The sequence below is a fragment of the Aotus nancymaae genome, unplaced genomic scaffold, assembly GCF_030222135.1.
Source record: "Aotus nancymaae isolate 86718 unplaced genomic scaffold, 86718_ANA_hifiasm-v0.15.2.pri h1tg000040l, whole genome shotgun sequence".
Taxonomy (NCBI): domain Eukaryota; kingdom Metazoa; phylum Chordata; class Mammalia; order Primates; family Aotidae; genus Aotus; species Aotus nancymaae.
In genome coordinates this window covers 11,124,385-11,146,772 of record NW_026988454.1, presented here as the reverse complement: position 1 = coordinate 11,146,772, position 22,388 = coordinate 11,124,385, and the positions used below count along the sequence as shown (strand labels likewise).

General features: G+C 40.5%; 1 protein-coding gene across 7 annotated transcripts in view; it reads left to right on the top strand.

Annotated features, from left to right (window-relative positions):
• The window catches only part of ARID1B (AT-rich interaction domain 1B), a 438,832-nt gene that overhangs the window by 36,784 nt on the left and 379,660 nt on the right, over nt 1-22,388 (top strand). For all 7 annotated transcript variants that reach the window (XM_012451772.3, XM_012451755.3, XM_064360518.1 and 4 more), the window contains exon 2: nt 16,582-16,776. In XM_012451772.3, the coding sequence (XP_012307195.3) occupies nt 16,582-16,776 (195 nt within the window). The remainder of the gene's footprint in view (nt 1-16,581; nt 16,777-22,388) is intronic.

Sequence of the window (22,388 nt, the reverse complement as noted above, 5' to 3'; positions counted from 1 at the left end):
AATTTGTTGAACCCCATTCTCCAAAATGATTCCAGTTTGTGTTGCTTATGGAGTGTCCCCAGACATACATTATGCTTTCATAAGACCTTTCTCTTCAGAGCTTTCAGCACTTTGCAAACATTACCTTATTGGTACGTAGGGCATCTTTGTGAGCCAAGCGAGAACTGGGAGCTGTTGCTGTTTTTTTGCAGTGGAATAACATGAGCGGTTCAGGAGGGACCTGCCCTCCAGACCCCATCTCAAGGATGCATGCGCTGGTCAGACCCTGCCTTTATTCTCCCTTGCTGTGGATTCTTCATGTTAGCCTGCACCACGAGAGTGGGTACAGTGTGCCAGCAAACAACATGCCTTTGGTCACAAGATAATAGAGTAAATTTATAAGGTGATACTTATTTATTTTATTTTTTTGAGACAGAGTCTTGCTCTGTCACCAGGCGCCAGGCTGGAGTACAGTGTCGCAATCTCGATTCACTGTAATCTCCACTTCCTGGATTCAAGCAGTTCTCCTGCCTGAGCCTCCCTGGTAGCTGTGACTACAGGGGCACGCCACCACGCCCAGCTAATTTTTGTATTTTTTTAGTAGAGACGGGGTTTCACCATGTTGGCCAGGATGGTCTTGATCTCTTGATCTCGTGATCTGCCCACCTCGGCCTCCCAAAGTGGTGAGATTACAGGCGTGAGAGCCACCGCACCTGGCCAGTGATACTTCTTTTAAAAGGAATTACCTAAGAATCAAAATTCCATGTACTGAAAGGAAGGTAAAATATTAATACATCTGGAGCTATGGCTCATGCCGTTAATTCCAGCACTTTGGGAGGCTAAAGCAGGAGGATCACTTGAGCCCAGTAGTTTGAGACCAGCCTGGGCAACATAGCAAGACCTTGTCTCTACAAAAAATACAACAAAAATTAGCTGGGCATGGTGGTGCGTGCCTATAGTCCCAGCTACTATGGAGGCTGAGGTGGGAGGATCACTTGAGCTGGGTAAACCAGGATTACCACTGCACTCCAGCCTGGGTGTCAGAGTGAGACCCTGTCTCAGAAACAAAACCCACCAATGTAAAGTACATCTGGTCTCCAGAGGGGGCCTCTTTTAAATTCAAGGCGACTTATTTAAAAGAGGCCCTGTTTGGAATTGGATTGCAGTGACTAGGGGTTGTTTTAAATCTGCCCCCATCTATATTCTGGAAGTGATTTTATGCCTTTGAAAACAAGTTGGCTTGGGGTGGTCAACCCTGCTTTTAGGTAATGTTGAGGATGTGGGAAATGCAACCATGAGCTTGCAGGAGAGATGGGGTCCCAAGATTAAGGGATTTGCGTAGAATTGGGCATCTTTCTCAGAAAGCAAATTAATGGTAAAGAAAAATAGAATCTTTGGCTGGTTTGACGTTTATGTGGGTGTACTTGAAATATGATGTAGGCAATGCTGTCTCACTTTTGGGAGGATGATACTAAATAACATTTGAAAATCCCCTTTCCCCCCTTGTTCTGTACTACTCATGTATATATATTTTTTAACTACAAAAATGCTTTTTAGCCTAATTTCTCTGTAATTGATTGTGATAACAGGTTTTTAGGTGAAGATCCATCAATTATCAATAGACTGTTAAATAGTGAGCAAGAAATTCATTATAAAAGTATGTATATGACAATAATATTCAAATATTGTTAAAAGACCAATAGACTGTTAAATGTTAAATAGTGAGCAAGAAATTCATTATAAAAGTATGTATATAACAATAGTATTCAAATATTGTTAAAAGACCATGTGCTTACGTGTTTTGAGTGTACATAAAATGGATATATTTTGTATCTGCATTGTAAATTCCTAAAATTTCTAGTTATGCCTTTTTTTATTAGAAAGCATAAGAAAGGAAGAGTATGGGAAATTGAAATGGCTGGCAGTAAACAAATAGTATGCCAGTCTAAGTGCTGCTTTTGTCTTGACATAGACATATCAAGACATATGTATATATTCTGTAATGTAGGGTATAATTTTCTGTTGTTGAGTTTGTCCATATACAGTGTAGTTATCATTTTGAGATAGTAAAAATCCTTCATGCCCTGATGCTAGATTTGTATATTAATTCATTTAGCAGAAGGATATTGATATTGAGTGTAATTAGCATGAATCACTTTCAACTTTCTTTTAGGCTAAAAAGGATAATGTAACTCCTTTAGTTTTCTTTCCTTCTCCCTTTTTCCCCACACCCGTTTTTAAAATAGCAATGCTTTTCATACTGTCAGAATTTCATGTTGTGACACCCTACTCAGAAGTTATGACAGCAGGGTAATGACAGCAACTGCCTCCTGAGAATCAATCAGGCAATTAATTTTGTAAATGAAATGCTGATTATACAAAGCTTCACATGAGAGGCCCAGTGATTAAAATCAATTTAACAAATTGTTTCAGGTGGGACTTGATTAATAATTTTCCATAAATGCTAAGGATATATGACCAGCATACCTTGTTGTTGCTGTTTCTATCCAACTATCTATAAAAATCTACAGGTAAGCTCTATCTGTCTATCTTTATATTATTGACAGTTTGCCTGTTTACATGTAGGCCTAGATAACAATGAAAATGGAATGCATTTTTATATTTTTATATCATCCCAGTTCATGTTTTCCCGTGTTCTGCTTTAAAAAACGTTGCCCAGACAGGTTTGAGTTCAACCAAGTTAAGTATGTTTTTTCTATATAGGACATCTTAGATTTTTCTCATGTTAATATATGTTATCAGTCTTAAAGAATGGCATGTGCTTTATATAATTTTCCATTCTTAATTACAGTGACATCTATTAATATAATTTGGGAAATACTATTTTTAGAATACTAGCAATAGTGACACTATAGCATGGAAGTTAAAAAATGCCTATGTTTGGAGCATTATAATTTGAATTCAGAAGTCACTTGGAATAGGAGATGGATGTCTTTCCAGCATTCACATACCAAACATTTATCAAGTGCCTGTTATAAGTCAGACAGTGTATTGATTTTCATAATTTTATTTCTTAACACTTGACAGAGCTAGGAAGACAGAACAGTATTATTTAGAAAAGGATGGCTTGGAGTGAGGTAAGGGTTAAAAGACGCACTTGGGTTTCTTTAATTTTGGCTTTTTATTAAAGAAATAACAGTAATGATAGTTGTCCATTGGGTGTCAGGAGTTGGGGTTATAAGGAAAATTAGTATGAGGAAAACAACATATCTGACCTTAAAGAATTTACTGTGTGATAAAGGAGACGGAGATAAACAGAGATTTGCAGTTGATTGTGGTAAGTTTAGTTTCCGTTAAGTAAGAGAGCTGTGGTGAATGGAGGAGCCTTGTGAAGGCCAGCGGCTGTACCCACTGGTACTTGACGGGTCTGCAAGTGCTTCTTCCATTTACAGGACAACCACAGCTGTGCTGGGTACAGAGTGTTCTAGAAATGGGCTTGGAGTTGTGTGCTCAGATATCGGCTTCGTGGTGTACAAGAGGACTGTTCAGGTACAGGGCAGGCTGAGGCATGATGGGTAGCAGGGCACATCACCTTGAGGGGAACCTTCTTTATTTGAATTTGTCCTTCCGAATTTTGGATTTTTCAGACCCCTTTATGTCCTCTTTCTTACTTTTGATCTTCAAGGAAGTTTATTGATAAGACTTCTGACCAAAGAATGCAACAGAAAAGAGAAGTATCTCTAACAGCCCACATTCTTTTTGATACCATAGTATAGTTGGAAGGTCTGGCAGGGAGGGAGAAGGGATGATTCTAGAATTGTAGCATGTTAGAACAGTAAGAAATTTCATCCCATTTGCCCTTTAATTAAAAAAAAAAAAAAGGACTGGGCATGGTGGCTCACGCCTGTAACCCCTACACTTTGGGAGGCTGAAGTGGGTGGATCACCTGAGGGTCAAGAGTTCAGACCAGCCTGGCCACATGGCAAAACCCTGTCTCTACTAAAAATTCAAAAAAAAAAAAAAATTAGCCAGGCATGGTGGCGCACGCCTGTAGTCCCAGCTACTTGGGAGGCCAAGGCAGGAGAATCACATGAACTCAGAAGGTGGAGGTTGCAGTGATCTGAGATTGCATCGCTACATTCCAGCCTGGACTGCAGAGTAAGAATTCGTATCAAAAAAGCAGGCAGATGTTGTGACTCACACCCATAATCCCAGCTCTTTGGGAGGCTGAGGCAGGAAGATCACTTGACCCCAGGTGTTTGAGACCAGTCTGGGCAACATAGCAATACCCCATCTCTACAAAAAATAAAAAATTAGCCAGGTGTGGTAGCACACGCTTGTGGTCCCAGCTATATGGGAGACTGAGGTGGGAGGATGGGTTGAGCCCAGGAGTTTGAGGCTGCTGTAAGCTGTGAGTGCACCACTTCATTCCAACCTGTGTGACAGAGCAAAGATCCTGTCTTAAAAAAAAAAAACAAAAAAGGCCCACAAAACTTTTATTTTGAAATTTACAGCAAAGCTGCAAGAATAGTGTAGAGAAATCCCATGTATCTTTTATTTTGATGCATTACATTTCTACATTTTGCTACATTTACTTTATTATTCTGTCTATTCCTCCATCTATCCATCTGTTCATCCATCATTTATTTGTAATGCACTTTCTCAGAATCATTTTTGAGAGTAAGTTGTATACATCCTGGATACTTCAGAATGTATTTTCTAGGAGCAAGCATATGCTCTTACAGACACCTCAGTGCAATTATCACTGTCAGGAAATTGTCTGTATTCTAATTTTGTCTATTGTCCTAATAGCATGTATATAGCAATCTTCTTCCAATGTAATAGTCTGTCTGACCTTTATATGTTGAATTTAGTTGCCCTATTTTTTTTAAGAACATGAGATTTGACTATACATTAGTCATGTTAACTTGTTTTTCTATAATCAACCACATTACAAAATATATGCTTTCACTTAGTTACAGCTCTGACAGAGTAGATATCTAATAGTACCATATCTCTGAGAAGTATTTTAAAACCAGGGACAAATGACCTGTGTATCAGCACAGCAAGCACCCTTTGTCCCAAGATAGGTAAGTCAGTTGTTAATTTTCATATTTTAATTGGCATTTTTAAAGTTGTTTATTTAAAATATTGATAAAATAGTTTGAAAGAGGCATGGTAGCAACCACAGGGATTGCTGGGGAAATTAGTAACTTCTCTGTCTTCGGGTAGTGCCCTGATGCGTGTTTGGAATTGTTTATTTTTGCAAATCACACTAAACACCTTTTGAATGGTTTGTCTGAGGGAGGTATTATTTTTACTTGAGAGGTGGGGAAATTGAGGCTGAGAGCACTTGAATTTACTTAACATTTCATCGCCAGTCAGAAGTAGGAGAGAGATGTGAGCCCAGGTGTACCTGATGACATACTTTTATGCTCTTTCCATTTTACTGTAGATGGCAAATTGCTTTTTGTGTGTGCAGATTCTGATACTGCCCGCAACTCCGCAGGATAAAAGATTCTGAGGCTTACTGGACTTAGGGAAAATAATACCAGGATTGATTAGCAATGTCTGTCTTCTGCACATTGATGGAGGAGTAGAGGGTTTCCATGCCTTATTGATTATTCTGGAATTATACCTTCATATAATAATGATGATAAAAAAATCTATCCTTTTTGTAAAAAAAAAGCCTGTTATGTGCCAAGAACTTGAATATACTATCTCCAGTTCTGTAACAGCTCTGAAATGATAGTGGTAGTGTTCTCTGTGTACAGATGCATTAACTGAGGTGCAAAGAAGTTAAGTGGAAGCTTTCTTCAGCATCACACAGCGACAGCAGTGGGGTTAAAGTTTGACATATTCTCACAAAAACTGCTTTCTCAATTTGAATGTATATTTGTATGGGAAATATACCATATTATTTCTCCTTCTTAAATAAGTGCTTGCTGCTAGGCTGTCAGTAATGACACATGGATCTGAACAATATTGCATACTTAGAGATGTAAATGTTAGAAAGTGTTAAAGCCATGATAAAAGCTTTACAATTTTTTTTGGGTAGCAAGAGTAACAAATGTGAGGGAAAATGGAAATATATTCTATTACTATTTTGGTATTACTTTTAGATCTAATTTACTCTCAAAATAAACAATATATATAGCCTTTGGTTTGTTCATAAAATTATTACATTTGCTAAATTAAATTTAAAAGTGTAGTTTAGTCAGACAGTAATTTACTCATTGAACTGACTTACAAGCTGCTGAGCTTTGGGAGATGAAGCTAATAATAGGTTTTGCCAATTTATAAAAATCAGGCAAAAACTAGGGAACCAAAATAGTCTTCCTTTCTGGACTTATTCTGTAGCACCTGGATGATAGCTGTAAATGGGCTTGATACTTGTTGTTCTCCTCTTCTGAACTCCTGTTCCTCTGGGACAGTCTAGGTTGGGGAACAGACATTGATCAAGTAGTCAAGCAGATGAGCCTGCTGTTACTCTGAGAGGATCCTGCCCAGGCCTGGAGTTCAGGGAGGGCTTCTCTAAGGACATGATGTTGGAGCTGAGTTCTGCAGGAGGAGAGCAGAGCTCGTTCTAGGTCAAAGGATGGCATGTTGGAAGGTCCACTGGTAGAATGTATGTGGTTTTTCTAGAACCCCGTGGAGGCCAGTGTGGTTGGAGGGGAGATTTCCTGCTGGCAGTGATGGGTCCCACAGACTGACTTGGTGAGGAGCTGCCTGTGGTGGAGAGGAGAGGAGGGGTCAGGACGTGTCCCTGGATTCTGACTTGGACATCTGGGTGGATGGAGTATCTTTGAGATTAGAGAGAGGTGGAGAGGAGCCTGCAGATGTCTGGGCAGGAATGTTGAACACAGAGTTCTGGGGACTGGAGGAAGCAGCCAAGGAAGCAGCATTTGGGAGACAGAAGCTTGGAGAGGTGATGGAAACCATGGTCTGGGTGAACTTGTGAGAAGTGAAGCTTTGTCCGCAGGGAGGGGAGATTAGAAGGGTCTTTTCCACTTCTGTCTAGTGGTCATCAAGAGGACTACATTCTCCTTAGAGCCCTGCTAACATTCCTTCTCTAGTCAACAGATGTTAATTATGCCAGGCATTGTGCTAAGTGCCAGGTATGCAAAGATGAATAAGACAAAATTTTCACCTTTAATTAACAGTCTGCTGGGGAGACAGGAAAATATGTAGATTAGATTATTGAGTGGTTTTGCTCTGACTTCAATTTGCTGATTTGTTAAGAGTAAAAGAAAAGAGATTGAGGAAGCTCTTTTTATGTGATAAATCCTGTGGTATCTCGTTTAATCCACCAGTAGCACTGCAAGGTGAGTGTGACCGTATTCTGTTGCATAGCCTCAGTTTACATGGTGAATAAGCAGCACAGGCAGGATTCTCACCCAGGTTTGTCTGACTTGAAACCCCCTGCCTTCTCCCTTATAACTTTTTCCCCAAATTATGTTTCTAAACTTTGGATTTATTTTATATATTAGAAAAGATGTAGGAATTTGAAGTGGTCAAGAGGTGGTCACCTAAAAGCAAATATGGTATTGTACTTGCATAGCAAGAGTAGTAAGGGGGGCTGCTGGGCGCCTCACGCCTGTAATCCCAACACTTCGGGAGGATGAGGCAGGCGGATCGCAAGGTCAAGAGATAGAGACCATCCTGGCCAACATGGTGAAACCCTGTCTCTACTAAAAATACAATAATCAGCTGGATGTGGTGGCATGTGCCTGTAGTCCCAATTACTCGGGAGTCTGAGGCAGGAGAATCCCTTGAACCTGGTAGGCAGAGGTTGCAGTGAGCCGAGATTATGCCATTGCACTCCAGTCTGGGCATCAGAGTGCGACTGTCTGGAAAAAAAAAAAGAATAGTAAGGGAATGGGAGGCTTCCTGGGGACCAGTGGAAAGGTTTCTGTGCGGATCTGCTTCAAGAATGCCGATGCTTGGATTTACACCAGTCTTGATGAATAGCTTTGGTGGTGAGTCCAAGGCTCTGCCTCCCCTCGCACCTCTTCAGTGTTTACATTGATGAAGACTTGTGTGAAATCGTATGCTGATTGCATTGATGGTTGATGTCAGACTACAAAATGCAGTTACTATAATATGTTAGATCCAAATCAAAATCTGAAAAACAATCTCATCCTGGTAGAATGGCGATCAGAAATGAGCAAAATATAAACAAGCAGAGATAAAGACAAACTTCACTAGGGTCAACTCACCAAGTGTCTGATAGGAGATGGGGAGGTAGAGTTTAGTTACAGCTGATGTGGAGATGGGCTGCGAAGAGCACAGAGCTCTTAGACTGTATTTTTAGCAGTGCAGGTTCTGGAAAAAGGAAGCAAGAACTGCTCCCATCCCCTCCCAAATTACCTTTTGTGTTGAGGGGGCTGAGGATGGGTATATGTCATGCAGAAAAGGGAAATAGCTTACAGGTATCTTCAAATATATCCTGCCAAAGGACCAAAGTAATACCAATGAGTCTAAATGGCAGGGAGCAGACTTTTGTTACAGAGGAGGAAGAAATTCATAACGTTCATTGTAGATGCTTTGAAGGGATTTGTGAACTAGAGAGCATCACTTATGGACCAGTGAGGCTCTGCAGTTCTAAGGTTCTGAGTTTCATTGCTGAATCTTTGAATCTTTTGTCAGGGTGTCTTAAGAACTGTGATTCACATGAGAATATTAAAGTGCTTTGGAAATGCATGGCATGTGTTGTCATTATTTGATAGGGCAAGCCAGGGGTCTTTGGATGGGTTTCTAGAGTGAGTTTCATGAACTCCTAACACTGTATGCTAAATTAGGGATTCCATGGTTCCACAAATACGTATGTTCTCTGCACCTTGCTTAAGAAAACCAAAACCAAGACTAAAACACAGGCAGTGGTCATCTTTCTAAGTCAGTTATGAGTGTTTTGAGGTCTCTCCCCCAACACTGGTAATGACATCATAGTTAGAGGGCACCAGTAATTTGGTGGTTCTTATGGTTAATAACAAAACAACCTTTTCTGCTTTGTCCAATATCTTAAAAAAGATTTTTTTTTGTAATCCCAAGTAGCTGGGATTACAGGCATGTGCCACTATGCCCAGCCAATTTTTGCGTTTTTAGTAGAGCAGGGTGGTTTCATCATGTTGGCCAGGCTAATCTTGAACTCTGGACCTCAAGTGATCTGCCCACCTTGGCCTCCCAAAGTGCTGGGATTACAGGTGTGAGCTGCCATGCATGGCTGGTCTTGTCCAGTATCTTAGAATCCTATTTCTTGATCCTTTCTATACCACTGGAAAATGTGGCAAATATTCCTATATTGACAGAAGGAACTTCTGTGTGTTGATATCCACATTCAAAGTTCTCGTGTTAGTTCAAGTCTTACTAAGCAGGCATTATTTTGTTGTGAGTTGGAGTAAAAAAACAGTGGTTTTAGATGCAGGGTTGCATGTTATCCTGCTTCAGTCTGATGATCGTGTATAGATGCACCAGACCAGAGAAGGGACTGTGGACCTGAGTGAGGAGATGGTATGGTCTGAGCTCTGCCATCCTGAGCCTCTCTTGCGTCATCGGGCATGAGAGATTCTCTTTGGTGATTACATTCTGCAGTAGTGGTGGCAGTGGTAGCTGAGATTCTTGGTTCTTTCTGGCTTAGAGAGGAGTAGGCACTTGTTATGAAATAAGAAAAGAGTCTTTAGTGCCCACTCATACTTTTGCCTTAAATGGGTTTTCATGCCATTAGGAGAACCTGACCAAGAGTGTGTATTCATTAGTATCATTGATTTTACTTGTGTCTTCTGCGTGTATGTACAGCAGCTCTAAAGTCTGTTCTTCAGTGGCTTCTTGGTGGTGCCACTGACACGTGGCGGGGCACCTCTGCGGTGAGGTGGAGCGGGCCTCCACCGCCCACTGTTCTGTGTGTGCCGTGACCAGGGGGGTGTGCAAGGGAGGAGGACACACTAGCTGGCCGTGTGCAGCCACCTCCTGTTCTCCCTTTCCAGAGAGCCAGAGTAGTGTTCGTAGTATGCTCAGGGAAGAACAGAGGCATTTTGAGCTATATTTAGACACCATCACAGGAAAGTAAACACAGATTGCTTCCCGATAGGACATCAACTATTTGCAGGCCGCCGTGGCTGACCCCGATCCTTATCGAGCTTGTTTCACATGGCTGTGATCCGTGTGCATCAGCGTTGAAGAAGCTGCACATGACCTGACGTGTCCTCTCCCTGCCTGCGCGTAGTCCGCTGTGTTGGCTCGTTACCGCCGGGCAATGGATTCCCTACTTCTGCATAGTTGGGCTGTTCCGTTTTTTCTCAGTGAGTAGGTGGCCCCTGTGCTCCAGGTGCCCTATGACCTCTGAGAGCCTTTATAGCACTGATGAATTTGATGTTGATAATAATTGCAAGGTAGGTTTTATTTCTTCTTTAGTGAATGAGAAAACTTAGAAATCAGGTCACAGTGTACTCGAGGTCCATGGTGGGACAAGCTGTGAATCTGTTCTGAATCCAGAGCCACTGCTTCCTTGCTGGGCAGTGCCATTCGGTACACAGCTGCAGACGTGAATAAACAGCCCCCTGCCCCGTTTGAGCGAGAGAATTAGAGTTGGAACAGGTTTCAAAAGTTTTCTTTAGTTACTAGTAAGAGAATGTTGTTTCCCAAACAATGGTTCAAAAGGGAAAGAGTGTTCCATCTGCCCTTGTTTAATCTGCATGTGTAGAAATGATTATAGATCGACAAGATTGATAGTTCTTTCTGTGGGTTTTCTTGGTTTTTGTGAAGCATTTCTCCAATTTGTGGTTGAAGGAATTGGGCTGAAAAAAGTAGTAAGATGTGATACTCATAAAGACATATCTACTAGGCTGGGTGCGGCAGCTCACGTCTGTAATCCCAGCACTTTGGGAGGCCAAGGCAGGTGGATCACAAGGTCAGGAGTTCAAGATCAGCCTGGCCAACATGGTGAAACCCCGTCTCTACTAAAAATACAAAAATTACCTGGATGTGGTGGCAAGCGCCTGTAATCCCAGCTACTTGGGAGGCTGAGGCAGGGAACTGCTTGAACCTGGGAAGTGGAGGCTGCTGTGAGCCAAGATTGCGCCACTGCACTCCAGCCTGGGTGGCAGAGCGAGACTCAAAAAATTAAAAAAAAAAAAAAAAAAAGTCATATCTAAGAGACTATGTCCTTAGCTTGATATTTAGGAACAAATACAATTACATAGATATCTTTTACTGTAAATACATGTGTAAGGATACTCTCAAAGTGTGATAATGGAGTGTCTAAAAAAAGGATAAAATACATCTAAAGTATACTAAAAGTACATAAGCAAGTTGTTCTTTAACTTGGATCATCTTAAAAAGGACAGTTGGATTCCCAGGCCAGCCTCTGAAAGCCTGTTTAACATGTAGTATAGCTGAATTGTGCTACCCAGTATGCTTAGAAGAATCTATATACAAACATGTCTTAAAAATAGACAGTGTACTTCTTCCTTAGTTAATAGTCCCAGGGATGGGAAACTTGAGGTTACTGGAGGGTGCAGGCAGCAGTGGCTGTTTCCCCAAAGGAGATCCTGGCCAGGGTGTATGTGGGTGAGAGAGAGAGAGAGGTAATAACTCCTACCTATGTGTATATCCAAAAGCTTACTTGAATAAGGAGTAAGAAAGTCTTATCAAGTAATAAAATTGCATTAGAAGCCAAGTAACTAAACCCAGACTGGTTAGGTTAAGAGCTCTTTGAAAATTGTGGTGTATATATTGTGGCCTTCGCAGCACTTGTCTTATTCTGTGGAGTTGGAACTTAAGCTGCAGCAGTTGTGGAATGCCATCTAGAAAGGAAAACAGGCTTGGACAACCTATCAGAGAAGTTGTTGAGGACTATTTTTGATGTGGATGATAACCCTGGTAGAGCATAAACTTTATGTGAGAAATGAAAATGGTCAACCTGGATAGTTAAAAAAAACATAAAATTGGCCAGGTGGGGTGGCTCACGCCTGTAATCCCAGCATTTTGGGAAGCCGAGGCGGGTGAATCACTTGAGGTCAGGAGTTCGAGACCAGCCTGGCCAACATGGCAAAATCCTGTCTCTTTAAAAAATACAAAAATAAGCCGGGCATGGTGGTGTGTGCCTGTAATCCAAGCTACTCAGGAGGCTGAGACACAAGAAACACTTGAACCCAGGAGGTAGAGGCTGCAGTGAGCCGAGATCATGCCACTGCATACCAGCCTGGGTGACAGAGCAAGACCCTGTCTCAAAAAACAAAACAAAATAAAAAACATAAAATTACTTCAGGTTCGATACGAATATGAGAAGCAGGTTGGCCTTTTTGTTTTCCAGAAGTCCTAGATTTGATTTTTTTTTTTTTTTTTTTTGAGACAGAGTCTTGCTGTGTTGCCCAAGCTGGAGTGCAGTGGTGTTATCTCAGGTCACTGCAACCTCCACCTCCCGGGTTCAAGCAATTCTCCTGCGTCAGCCTCCCGAGTAGCTGGGATTACAGGTGCCTGCCACCAGGTCTGGCTAAATTTTTGTATTTTAGTAGAGACGGGTTTCACCATGTTGCGCAGGCTGGTCTTAAATTACTGAGCTCAGGCAATCTACCCACCTCGGCTTCCCAAAGTGCTGGGATTACAGGTGTGAGCCACCACCCCTGTCCGATTTTTGGTTTCTTTAGGGGACTAGTAGTGAGAAGCAGGGGTTGAGACCCTCAGTCATACATATTTAATGCTCAAAATAGTGAGAGTACACAGCAGGATGGATTTGGACTCTAGATGAATATTTAATAATAGGCCATAAGGAGAGGTTAAAATTAAATAATTTGCACTGTATGAGTACCTGTTTTTCTATCTGAAGTCTCATTGAAAGATATTTGGTGCATTTTGAGAGATTCCGATAATCTGTGTATTTCATGCTTTCGATTTTCAGAAATCTCAGGGTTAAGCTAACATTTTTGACATGGTGCAAATTAACTGAATTTTAAGTAGGACTGTGAGAGTTGATGCCAGTGATGAGACAGATATTACAAAACAATTTTAGTCACTGATAAGATGAATTTGCTGCACTGTTATCTATAGCATTAAAACATAGACATTCCAATCATTTTCCCATTTAACATTTCTGCTTTAATTAAGGCAGTTTTGGTCCTGTACTATTTGAAGTGAAATAAGTAGACTTTCCTCTGCCCTGAGCTGTCTAGATTGAATATGAAGATAGGACTGCCTCAGGGCCCCGTATTGGAAATTTAGCCTGAAATTTGGTTTACTCAGCCTCTCCGTAGGCCCTTCATTCACTTGGCTGATTTTGAAATCACCAGCTCAGCATTGATTTTCATACTTCCATAAAAAAGTTTTATCTTTTGCAAGAAAATCTAGAAAATAATCACATTTTATTTTTTTCAGGCATACATTCTAATTAAAATAATTGTGAGAAAATGAATTCTTTGCCCTAGATTTTAGTTTTATTACAAATATACCAACATCTATGTTTGTACACTTAATTATGAAGGCAGCTCAGGTTGTGTAAAATCAGTGTATTATTTGGGCAAAAAAATGTACTGTTATTTTAAGTCCAAACACTGTCTTGACTGGTGAAAGTCGTAACAGTCTAAAATTGCATCATATGGTGAGTTTTGAGCAGAACAGTTCTTTGTAGGCTGTGGGGCCTGGGCAAAGCACCCTTTTTCCTCTCCTGTCCACCACAGAGCTTCATTCAGGTGAGATGGGTTCCTGGCACATTCCCGTGAATGCCTCGGGACTGAGTTCAGGTATTTCCTATAGGAAGCCTTTGTTAAAACTTGTGGCAGACCCAGTGAGACACTCTCTTCTTGCAGTGCCTTGGTGCCTTGTCCGTTCAGGACGTCTGCCGTGTTGCACTGTGACCTGTTTAGTCTGTCTCCTTCAGTGAATCTCCAGGACATGGAGGCTTGTTCATCCTTCTGCTTCCAGTGCAGGCACAACACACATAGTAGGTGCTTAGTAAATATGTGGTGAATGGATTCACCAGATCCATAAAGTGAACATCAGAGTACTGAGGAAGGAAGAGAAGGGGAGGGACCCCTGCAGCCTTGGAGTGGGAGTGCCAGTGGAAGGGAGGACTGGCAGTTCTCAGGGTCTGCATGCCTGCCTTCCCTTTTCACCTCTCCTCCATCCCAGCATCAGCTGTCACCTCTGCCACGAGACTCTCCTTGCCAAGCACAGCAGTGGCCTCCTTGTCAAGTATAGCAGAAGCCTTTGCCCTTCACCTGACTGCATTCCTGGGCTGCATTTGGCACGCCTGTTTGTTGCTACACCTGACTCCCTTCCCTCCTGTAATACCACACTCTCCAGAGTCTCTAACTACATTTTCTGACCATTCTTCCAGCTTGTCTGTGGGCTCATTTTCCCTTTTCCCTTAAGCAGTGATATTCTCTAGGATTCTGTTCATACCCATTGTTTTCCTTTCACATATTCCTCCTAAATAAAGTTCGTGGGTTTTATTGCTTCCTATTGATTAATTCATCATTTAATGTGCTGGTTACACTGTTGAACTTACGCCCTGGAGATACAATAGTGAATAAAACAGAGAAAAACCCTGTCCTCTGGGAGCGGATGTCCTCTCTGCTGACTTCTTTACTGATTTTTCTAGGTCAGGCCTTACTCCCCAAGCTGCAACTCATTGTGTATCTTCCTTCTGGGTATTTTCACCTGAACTTCATATCAGAGCCTCAAGTTTCCTATGTAGACCGTTGAAGGCTCCCGCTCCTGGGGAGATGGTGATTGGCTTCTCCCTCTGCACACTCCACCTCGCTTGGCTGCTGGCTTCCATCACTGATTTGGTCTCCAGATCCTGCCGCATTTCCCTCCTAACTGACTTGGAGCTGGGCTTGCTTCCTCCCACCACTGCTGCCAGTTCAGGACCTCAGCCTCACCTGCCTGCCACGGCAACCTGACCTGCTTCCAGCTAGGTCGGGTGCTCAAGGAAGCAGTCTTGTGTTCTTCTGTCAGAGGCATTCTGAGCCTGTAGTATGCCCTGCAGGGCTCACCTATGTTCTGGCTTCTGCCTGCTTCAGCATCTTCTCTGCAGATTCATACTTCACTTGGATCCAGAAGTTTTTTATTTCCTGATACATAACAGGCAGTTCATCTGCCTTGAGCTGATGCCTTTTCTTGTGCTGTTTCTTCTGCCCCGTGGTACTGTATGTGCTGTTCCTTCCCACCTTGAACGTGTTACTCCCCTTTTTCCTGATTTTTTTGAGACAGAGTCTCACTCTGTCACCCAGGCTGGAGTGCAGTGGCGTAATCTCGGCTCATTGCAGCCTCTGTCCCCTGGGTTCTATCGATTCTTCTGCCTCAGCCTCCTGAGTAGGTGGGATTTCAGGCATATGCTACCACGCCCAACTAATTTTTATACTTTTAGTAGAGATGGGGTTTCACCATGTTGGCCAGGCTGTTCTCAAACTCCTGACCTCAAGTTATCTGCCTGTCGTGGCCTCCCAAAGTGCTGGTATTACAGGTGTGAGCCACTGTTCCCAGCCTCCTCTTCTTCTTCCTCTTCTTTATCTTCTTCTTCTTCAACAGTGTCACACTGTGTTGCCCAGGCTGGAGTGGAGTGCTGGTGTGTGTGATCATAGCTCACTGCAGCCTTGAATGCCTGGGCTCAAGTGATCTTGAGCCTGCCACCACACCTGGCTAAATTTTTAATTTTTTGTAGAGACAGGGTCTTGTGATGTTGCCAGGATGGTCTTGAACTTATCCTGCTAATTCGTAAGCCTTCCTGAAAGTCCCCATGTACTTTCTTTGGTGTGAACGTAACATCTGGTACACAGTAGGGATCAAAATGTGGTTTTGGAAGGGCAGAGGAGGGAAGGAAGGAGCTGTTGGGTGAAGGCTGCCTGCTTCTGTAGCACTGGGTAAGGGCCTTCCTCCCCATTGCTTTGTTCCTTTGGCACTCTTCGATGTAATGGGCTGAGGCTCCACTCCTGGCCCTCCCATATGACCTTGGCCCTGCAGCCCAGGGCCTGACTCACCAAACCAAAAATAAAATTCAAAGTCTACTTGTGAACTGGTTGTGTTTGGTAAGATGCTGACTTACATGGGGTGAGGTGCTGTGACTCATAGTCTGGGTGCTCATCCCTGCACAGTGCTGGTCTTTGAACAAAATCTTTACCCTGGACATGTGTATTATCTAAAATCTATCTTTTCACTTTTTAATGAACACTCGGTTGCTCTAAGGTTTGATGAAGACTTGCAGACTCAGTTCTAAAATAAAATCATTTTTCTAAGAATACTTGAAGGCAGAAAATGCTAATCACTCAGTACCCCCTGCTCTTGTTACTAGTAAGCTAAAAGGAGGTGGGTGAGCTTAACTATCATGTTCTTTTCCTGTATGCATAACAGAATTTTAGATGCAAATGTTTTCTCTCTGCTTATGGTGCAAAATCTATTTTAGTATTGTTTACTCCAGAGCTCTCTTAATTGTTAAAATCGTCCTAAAAGTAAAACATGAAATTTCTTGTATCCAACTAGGTTTTTTCCTTAATGTCTTCCTGGCTTTTTATTTGTCAGGTCATTGTTTTTATTATTTTCAAAACTTAAGGACAGTTGTGTTATTAATGCGTATGTTAACATAACTGAAATTCCTGCCTCATTAATAAATACTGAGTTAATAAACCAACTTCTTTTATGTCTTCACAGGGCAGCCCGATGGATCCAGTGGTGATGAAGAGACCTCAGTTGTATGGCATGGGCAGTAACCCTCACTCTCAGCCTCAGCAGAGCAGCCCGTACCCAGGAGGTTCCTATGGCCCCCCAGGCCCACAGCGGTATCCGATTGGCATCCAGGGTCGGACTCCTGGGGCCATGGGAGGAATTCAGTACCCTCAGCAGCAGGTTTGTGCTGGTCCCCCCACCCCCTGCTTTTTTGTGATCATTTTATCTTTGCCTTTTGCTGTCTGCCTGATTGGTGTTAAAGAGATTTCAGGGGCATTGCACGGATTTTCTGCTTTTATTTTTATTGTTTCTTTAAGTAATCACAGGTATAATTTTGTTTTCTTTCTTTTCAAGATGGAAAGGTGAGCTTCTTAAAGTAGACAAAATACCTGTTTGGTAGAAGGGCAGCAGTCCCAGTTGTATTTGATAGATGCACTGTGTCATAAATTTGTAGCTGATTGTAATAGATGTAAGCTCTGAAGTGAACTTGGCATTCTAACATTTCTGTCAGACTGTGTCCAATTTTGAGCTGTGAATAGGCTATCTTAAGGTTAATTTTCAAGTCATTTAAAGGCCCTTTCCAATGCGGATGGCATCAAGTTTTTAAAATTGAAAAAAAAAAGTTTAGTCTCCCAAAGTTATTTTGCTTTCATTTCTTAACAAGTTATTTATTTCTTCTGTACCTTTTGAAAAAGGTTTCTGTATTTCATGTAAGAGGATTTGATGTGAATCTGTGTTCTTGGGTCTTGATGAGTTTTGTGTTTTTACTTAAAAAAGACTTGTCCTGCTCTTAAAAGACTCAACATTTTCCTCCTTTTTCTCTAGAATCAAATGGAGTTACCTTAGATGACCATTTACCCCTTCTAGCAGTAGTAAACCTAGTCTTTTGGATACTTGAAAGAAGACCCCTTTATGCTGGCTGGAGGAAGGATGAAAATTGGAAAAGACTAAATTAGATTCAGACTTGTTAGGGTATTTCATTACTAGGAACACCAGAAAGGCTTATTACAGTGCCTAAGCCCTCAGGGAGCGGGTCGGGCTGATGCTCATGCATGTTTACTGCCCCAGGCTGGGGTATCTCATGGTGGTGCCACCGCCTCAGGGAGTGCTTCCATCTGACCAAACATCTTCTGTTGAGGGGGAAAAGTTAGATATAACTTCTCTTCTCTCTAAAGTGGATATGGAGAATGATTGATCATACTTTGCATGGTACATAGTTGTATATTAACAGATCATTAGTAGGTTGCTTCTGAGTCTTTTATACACTGTTGATCTATATTGTGATTTGTTTATTCCATTATTGTTATTAATTTATTATTAAAATTTATTGTAATTATAATGTTGCATAAGTCTATGTTATAATAGCATGGCATGGTGGCACCCTCCTGTAGTTACTCGGGAGGCTGCAGTGGGAGGACCGCTTGAGCCCAGGAATTCGAGTCCAGCCTAGGCAGTGTATTGAGACCCTACAAAAAAGAAATCAAATAGGTCTTTTATTTATAAAATAAGCAATAAAATGTTGTCTTTACTCTTTATTTTGCTCCCACTTGGATGATATTTTTATGTTAAGGCCATTATGGGGGAAGATGGAGGTAGCTCAGCCTTTGAATCCTAGATGCAGATTGAACACCCTTTGCTGTTGTCTGAAGACCTCACCCCTCGATTATTGAAGGTTACCCACTCAGAATTCTAGCAGTCAGTTGCGTACTTAATTGTATTCTTAATGTTTTCCACGTTATTCCTTTTTTCCAGGAATATTTTGCTGCCTAGAGTAAAAATCTTTAGTTGTGGCTGCTAATTGTGAGAGGGAGATAATTTGTAAATGATGAAAAGTAAAGTGAAAGAGTTGCAATTTTCTCTCCTTCATTTTAGTTTTAGAGAAACTTCACCTTTAATTGAGAGGAAGAAGGCCCAGGCAGCTGGCTCCTCAAGTCCCCATTGCACTCTGTAGCTGATTTTATGTGGGAGCTAATAGTTGTGGTTGATGCTGTGGCCATAGGAAGAGAGCAGAGATGGGAAGGTGATAAGAAGCAGTGGGACTGGTGGAGAGAAATGGATGCTCGCCACTCTTGGTCTCCATACCTTGCTTTTCACCGTGTTTCCCTGATGTGAGATTAAAAAGTCAGTTTCGAAAGGTGCTATTCATGCCAAGCAGCTGATCTCCGTGGTCTCTGAAGGAGTTAAGTCTTACTAGAAGTTCTTGATGTTGGCTTACTTTCTAGTCCCAAAGTGGGAGTCAAACAAATGGAGGGGGTGTGTGAAAGAATGATTACCTAGGAAATGTTTTTCATTATTTTCTTTCCCAGATGTGTAAAGCTAAGAGTAGAGGACATACACAAGTATATAGAGTAATCTCAATTTTCTTAGCTTCTTCCATTAATTTAATCCCTGTGACTCTTCTACACTTTTTAAATCCAATGACTCTTAGATTTATTTGAAGGGACGAATTGATGTAAATTGCCCATCAAGTATTTCAGCAAATTTTTAATTAAGATTTTAGATTAGATATTTTACTACTAACCAAAAGAAATACCCAATTCTAATTAAGCACAGATCTTTCTGATAATGAAAGGAAAATAGTATATCTGGTAAGAAATTGAATACCTTGGCTGCAGAAGTGTCAAACTTTCATAATGAGTTAATCAAAGTCATGGGTCTAAATAATAAAAATATTGCCTTTTTACCCTTTCATTTAGTTATAATACAGCTTTGAAATATAGTATCTTGTTTTAAAAATTAAAAGTCTAAAAATATGAAATGCACTTTTGAGTGTGTATAACATTTTAAAGAAGACATACAACTTTTATAATACCAAGGTCATGTGAACAGTTCTTAATAATTTTTGAAATGGAAAAAAAATAGTGAAGGTTTGGAGCAAGGGTTATTAGAGCACATGCATTCATTTCGTTAGCTTGAGTCTGTGTTCTTTGGCGAGGAATTTTCAGTGAGTTGCTTTGTTTGCGAATTTTGGATAATTATAAATTTGTCCACAAACAAGGTCCTGGCACTGTGATTGGCTGCTGGTCCTATCCATCTTCCCCTAGGATTAATGTAATTGGCTAAGCATTGTTGTAGTTGTGGCTAATAATATTCTTCAGGGAAAAAGTTGAAAGATAATTATGACACTGAGTATTTATTGAGTGGACATCACCACCTAGGAATGACTTTGCTTTGGATGGCTTCCAGAGCTTTCTGTGTTTGGTTTGTGAACCTCTAATGAGCTGAATCCAGTTCATTTAATATTGCTCATATATTTCTGCACAGGATTAAAATGCAGGAATTCAAGTTCGTAAATTGAGTTGCCCACTTACCAGCTGAGTGGTAAGTTGTCTTTGGCTCAGGGGTCACAGTTTGATTCCTGGCTGGCATTCTGCTCCTGTGATAAGAATTTTAAATGAGTATTTTGTTAGAAAGAACTCAGTGTTGATGTGAAATTTAACATGGAGAGTATCACTGTTTATTTTTTGTCTCTGAGAGTCTGAAGGAACTGGCCACTGACTGTTTGATTTTAGTATTACCCTGGTGATCTTTGATTTGTATGGTGATAATTTTGTTTTTGAGATATACTCATGACTGGATCTTTGAAGCATGACATGATAATAGTACATCATTTTAGTCTTTATTAACTGGAACTGTATTTGTGGTCTTTGACTTGCCGATTCTCCGAGATCATCAGGCAAATACAGGGCTAAACAGATTAGTTTTGCACGGTGCCCTAAAAACTTAGTCTACTTGGGTTTTTATTGAGTTCGGGGGGAAATGAATTTTCTATGCCTCTGTGGAGAATGTTCTGCCTCTAGGCTTCTGGAATTCAGACCTGGGGTTGGTTAAGAGTACATTGGTTGATTTAATCTATTAGAGAGCTGCACAGAAGATGCATAATTTTTAAGGTTACTAGAATCTGACTCTGAGTTTTTCAGATTTAAATAAAAAAAACAGCCTTAAAGACACCAATATAATCTTTGCTGGATCAAGAATGCAGGCTTTGTTTCATTTTTCTTGTCCTTTGTGATCATAAATGTACATGTGGGCCTTTGCCAACTTGTTTTAAATAAGATTTTCATATAAAATAGCACCCAGGAGAAATAGGTACAGAAGCCAAGTTATTTATTTGTGTCAAGCAGATTTCAATTATGTAGACTGAGATTTTTCCTGAGTTTTTTGGTAATTGGGTTGCTATTTTAACTGTTCTTGTAGATGTTTGATAATATGATACCTGTTGGAATTATAAAATGGAAAAAGGGAAAAAAGCAAAATGAGAGATTTAAGTTCATGAGTGCTTTTATGATGGGAAACATGACTTTTTCTTAGTTTTTCAAGGCATATCTGTATTGTGAAAGACTTTATATCAGGAACATAGAATATGATCGTTGTTTTGAAATAGAAAATGGCAAAATTAAGTAGAAACTATTTTTGTTAAGGTGATTCATCTGAACTTACTACTTCACATTGAAGTAAAAACAATTTAAAACAGGTTTTCTTGAAGAGGGCTTGAAAAAGTAATTGGTATTCTAATTTTGCTGCATGTTTTTTGAGTAAAATATTTGTTTCAGAACATAAGCATTTTATTTGGTACCATCTTAACAGCCAAAACACTTCTTCCAATGCAAATGTTTATTTTGGCAGCAGATGTTTCTAAAAAGGAGACAAACATTACAATTGTTTGGCTAAAATGAATGTTTCCTTTGGGGTTATTAAGGCAGCCAGGCAATTTCTAGGGTTTCCACCTGGGTTAATTTATATTGTTGATGTGGAAAAAATAATGTGTTTCTTTGAAATGTAATTAAAGTTATGTTTTGATATAGTTTGCATGATAGCTCTGAAAAATAAGGATGAATGGGGAGAGGAAGACTGGTTTAAGACTTAAAAATTCCAGAGTGTTTTTTTCTTGTAATGTTTATTATGATTCAATCTTTGAATCCTAAATGTGTGAATCCAATAGTTTGGGCTTAATTTTTGTTTTATCTAAAAAAGATCTTAGACTTCCTGTTTTTGATGACTGTGATAGTATGTCCAGGATGAGAAAGGATAACTTGACTTAGCATAATGGAGAGGAATGGGTGCCTGGTGCCTGTTTAACATTCAGACTCTTAATTTTTTGATAGTCTCTATATTCACTTAAAGATGGCCATCTGTATCTGTGTGCGCATGTGTGCTTGCACATGTGTATACAAAACAACATTCATGTGACAGTGGCATTCTCGTGTAATGAAATATATGTTTATATGTATATTAATTTGTATGTTAAACATATTTCATGTATGTGTAGATATACATGAACATTTTGGCCAGTAAAATTGTGAAATGCTGTGAGATTTCACTATGTTATTTACGACATTTTTATACATTCCTGCTCTGTACTAAGAGACTTGGAGCCCAGCTGATGTGCTTGCACACCTGAAATGTTTGGAGGCCCTTCAGCAGATTGCAGATTTTTATAAATAATGGCCTTTTGTTGGGCATATTTTGGCGTGGTTTCCTGAGTTGTTCTTCAGCAGTGAACATGAAGGTATTTAAGGTTTACCAGCAAAATACATTTATACCTCACATTTCTGCTTCCAAGTAGATAGCAGATGCTACTGGCTGTGATGCCAAAGCTCCCCGTAGATGGAGTTTTGTACCAAGAAAATATTTTTGAAAAGATTTGTAGATATGTTAATTTGTATTTGCTCTTTAAAATTTAAATTTCTATGATACCTAACTTCTTTTGTTTACTTTTTATATTGTATTTGGGTTTAAACATATTTGAATTGTGACATTCTTAGTAGAACTGTATATTAGAAGAGATCACA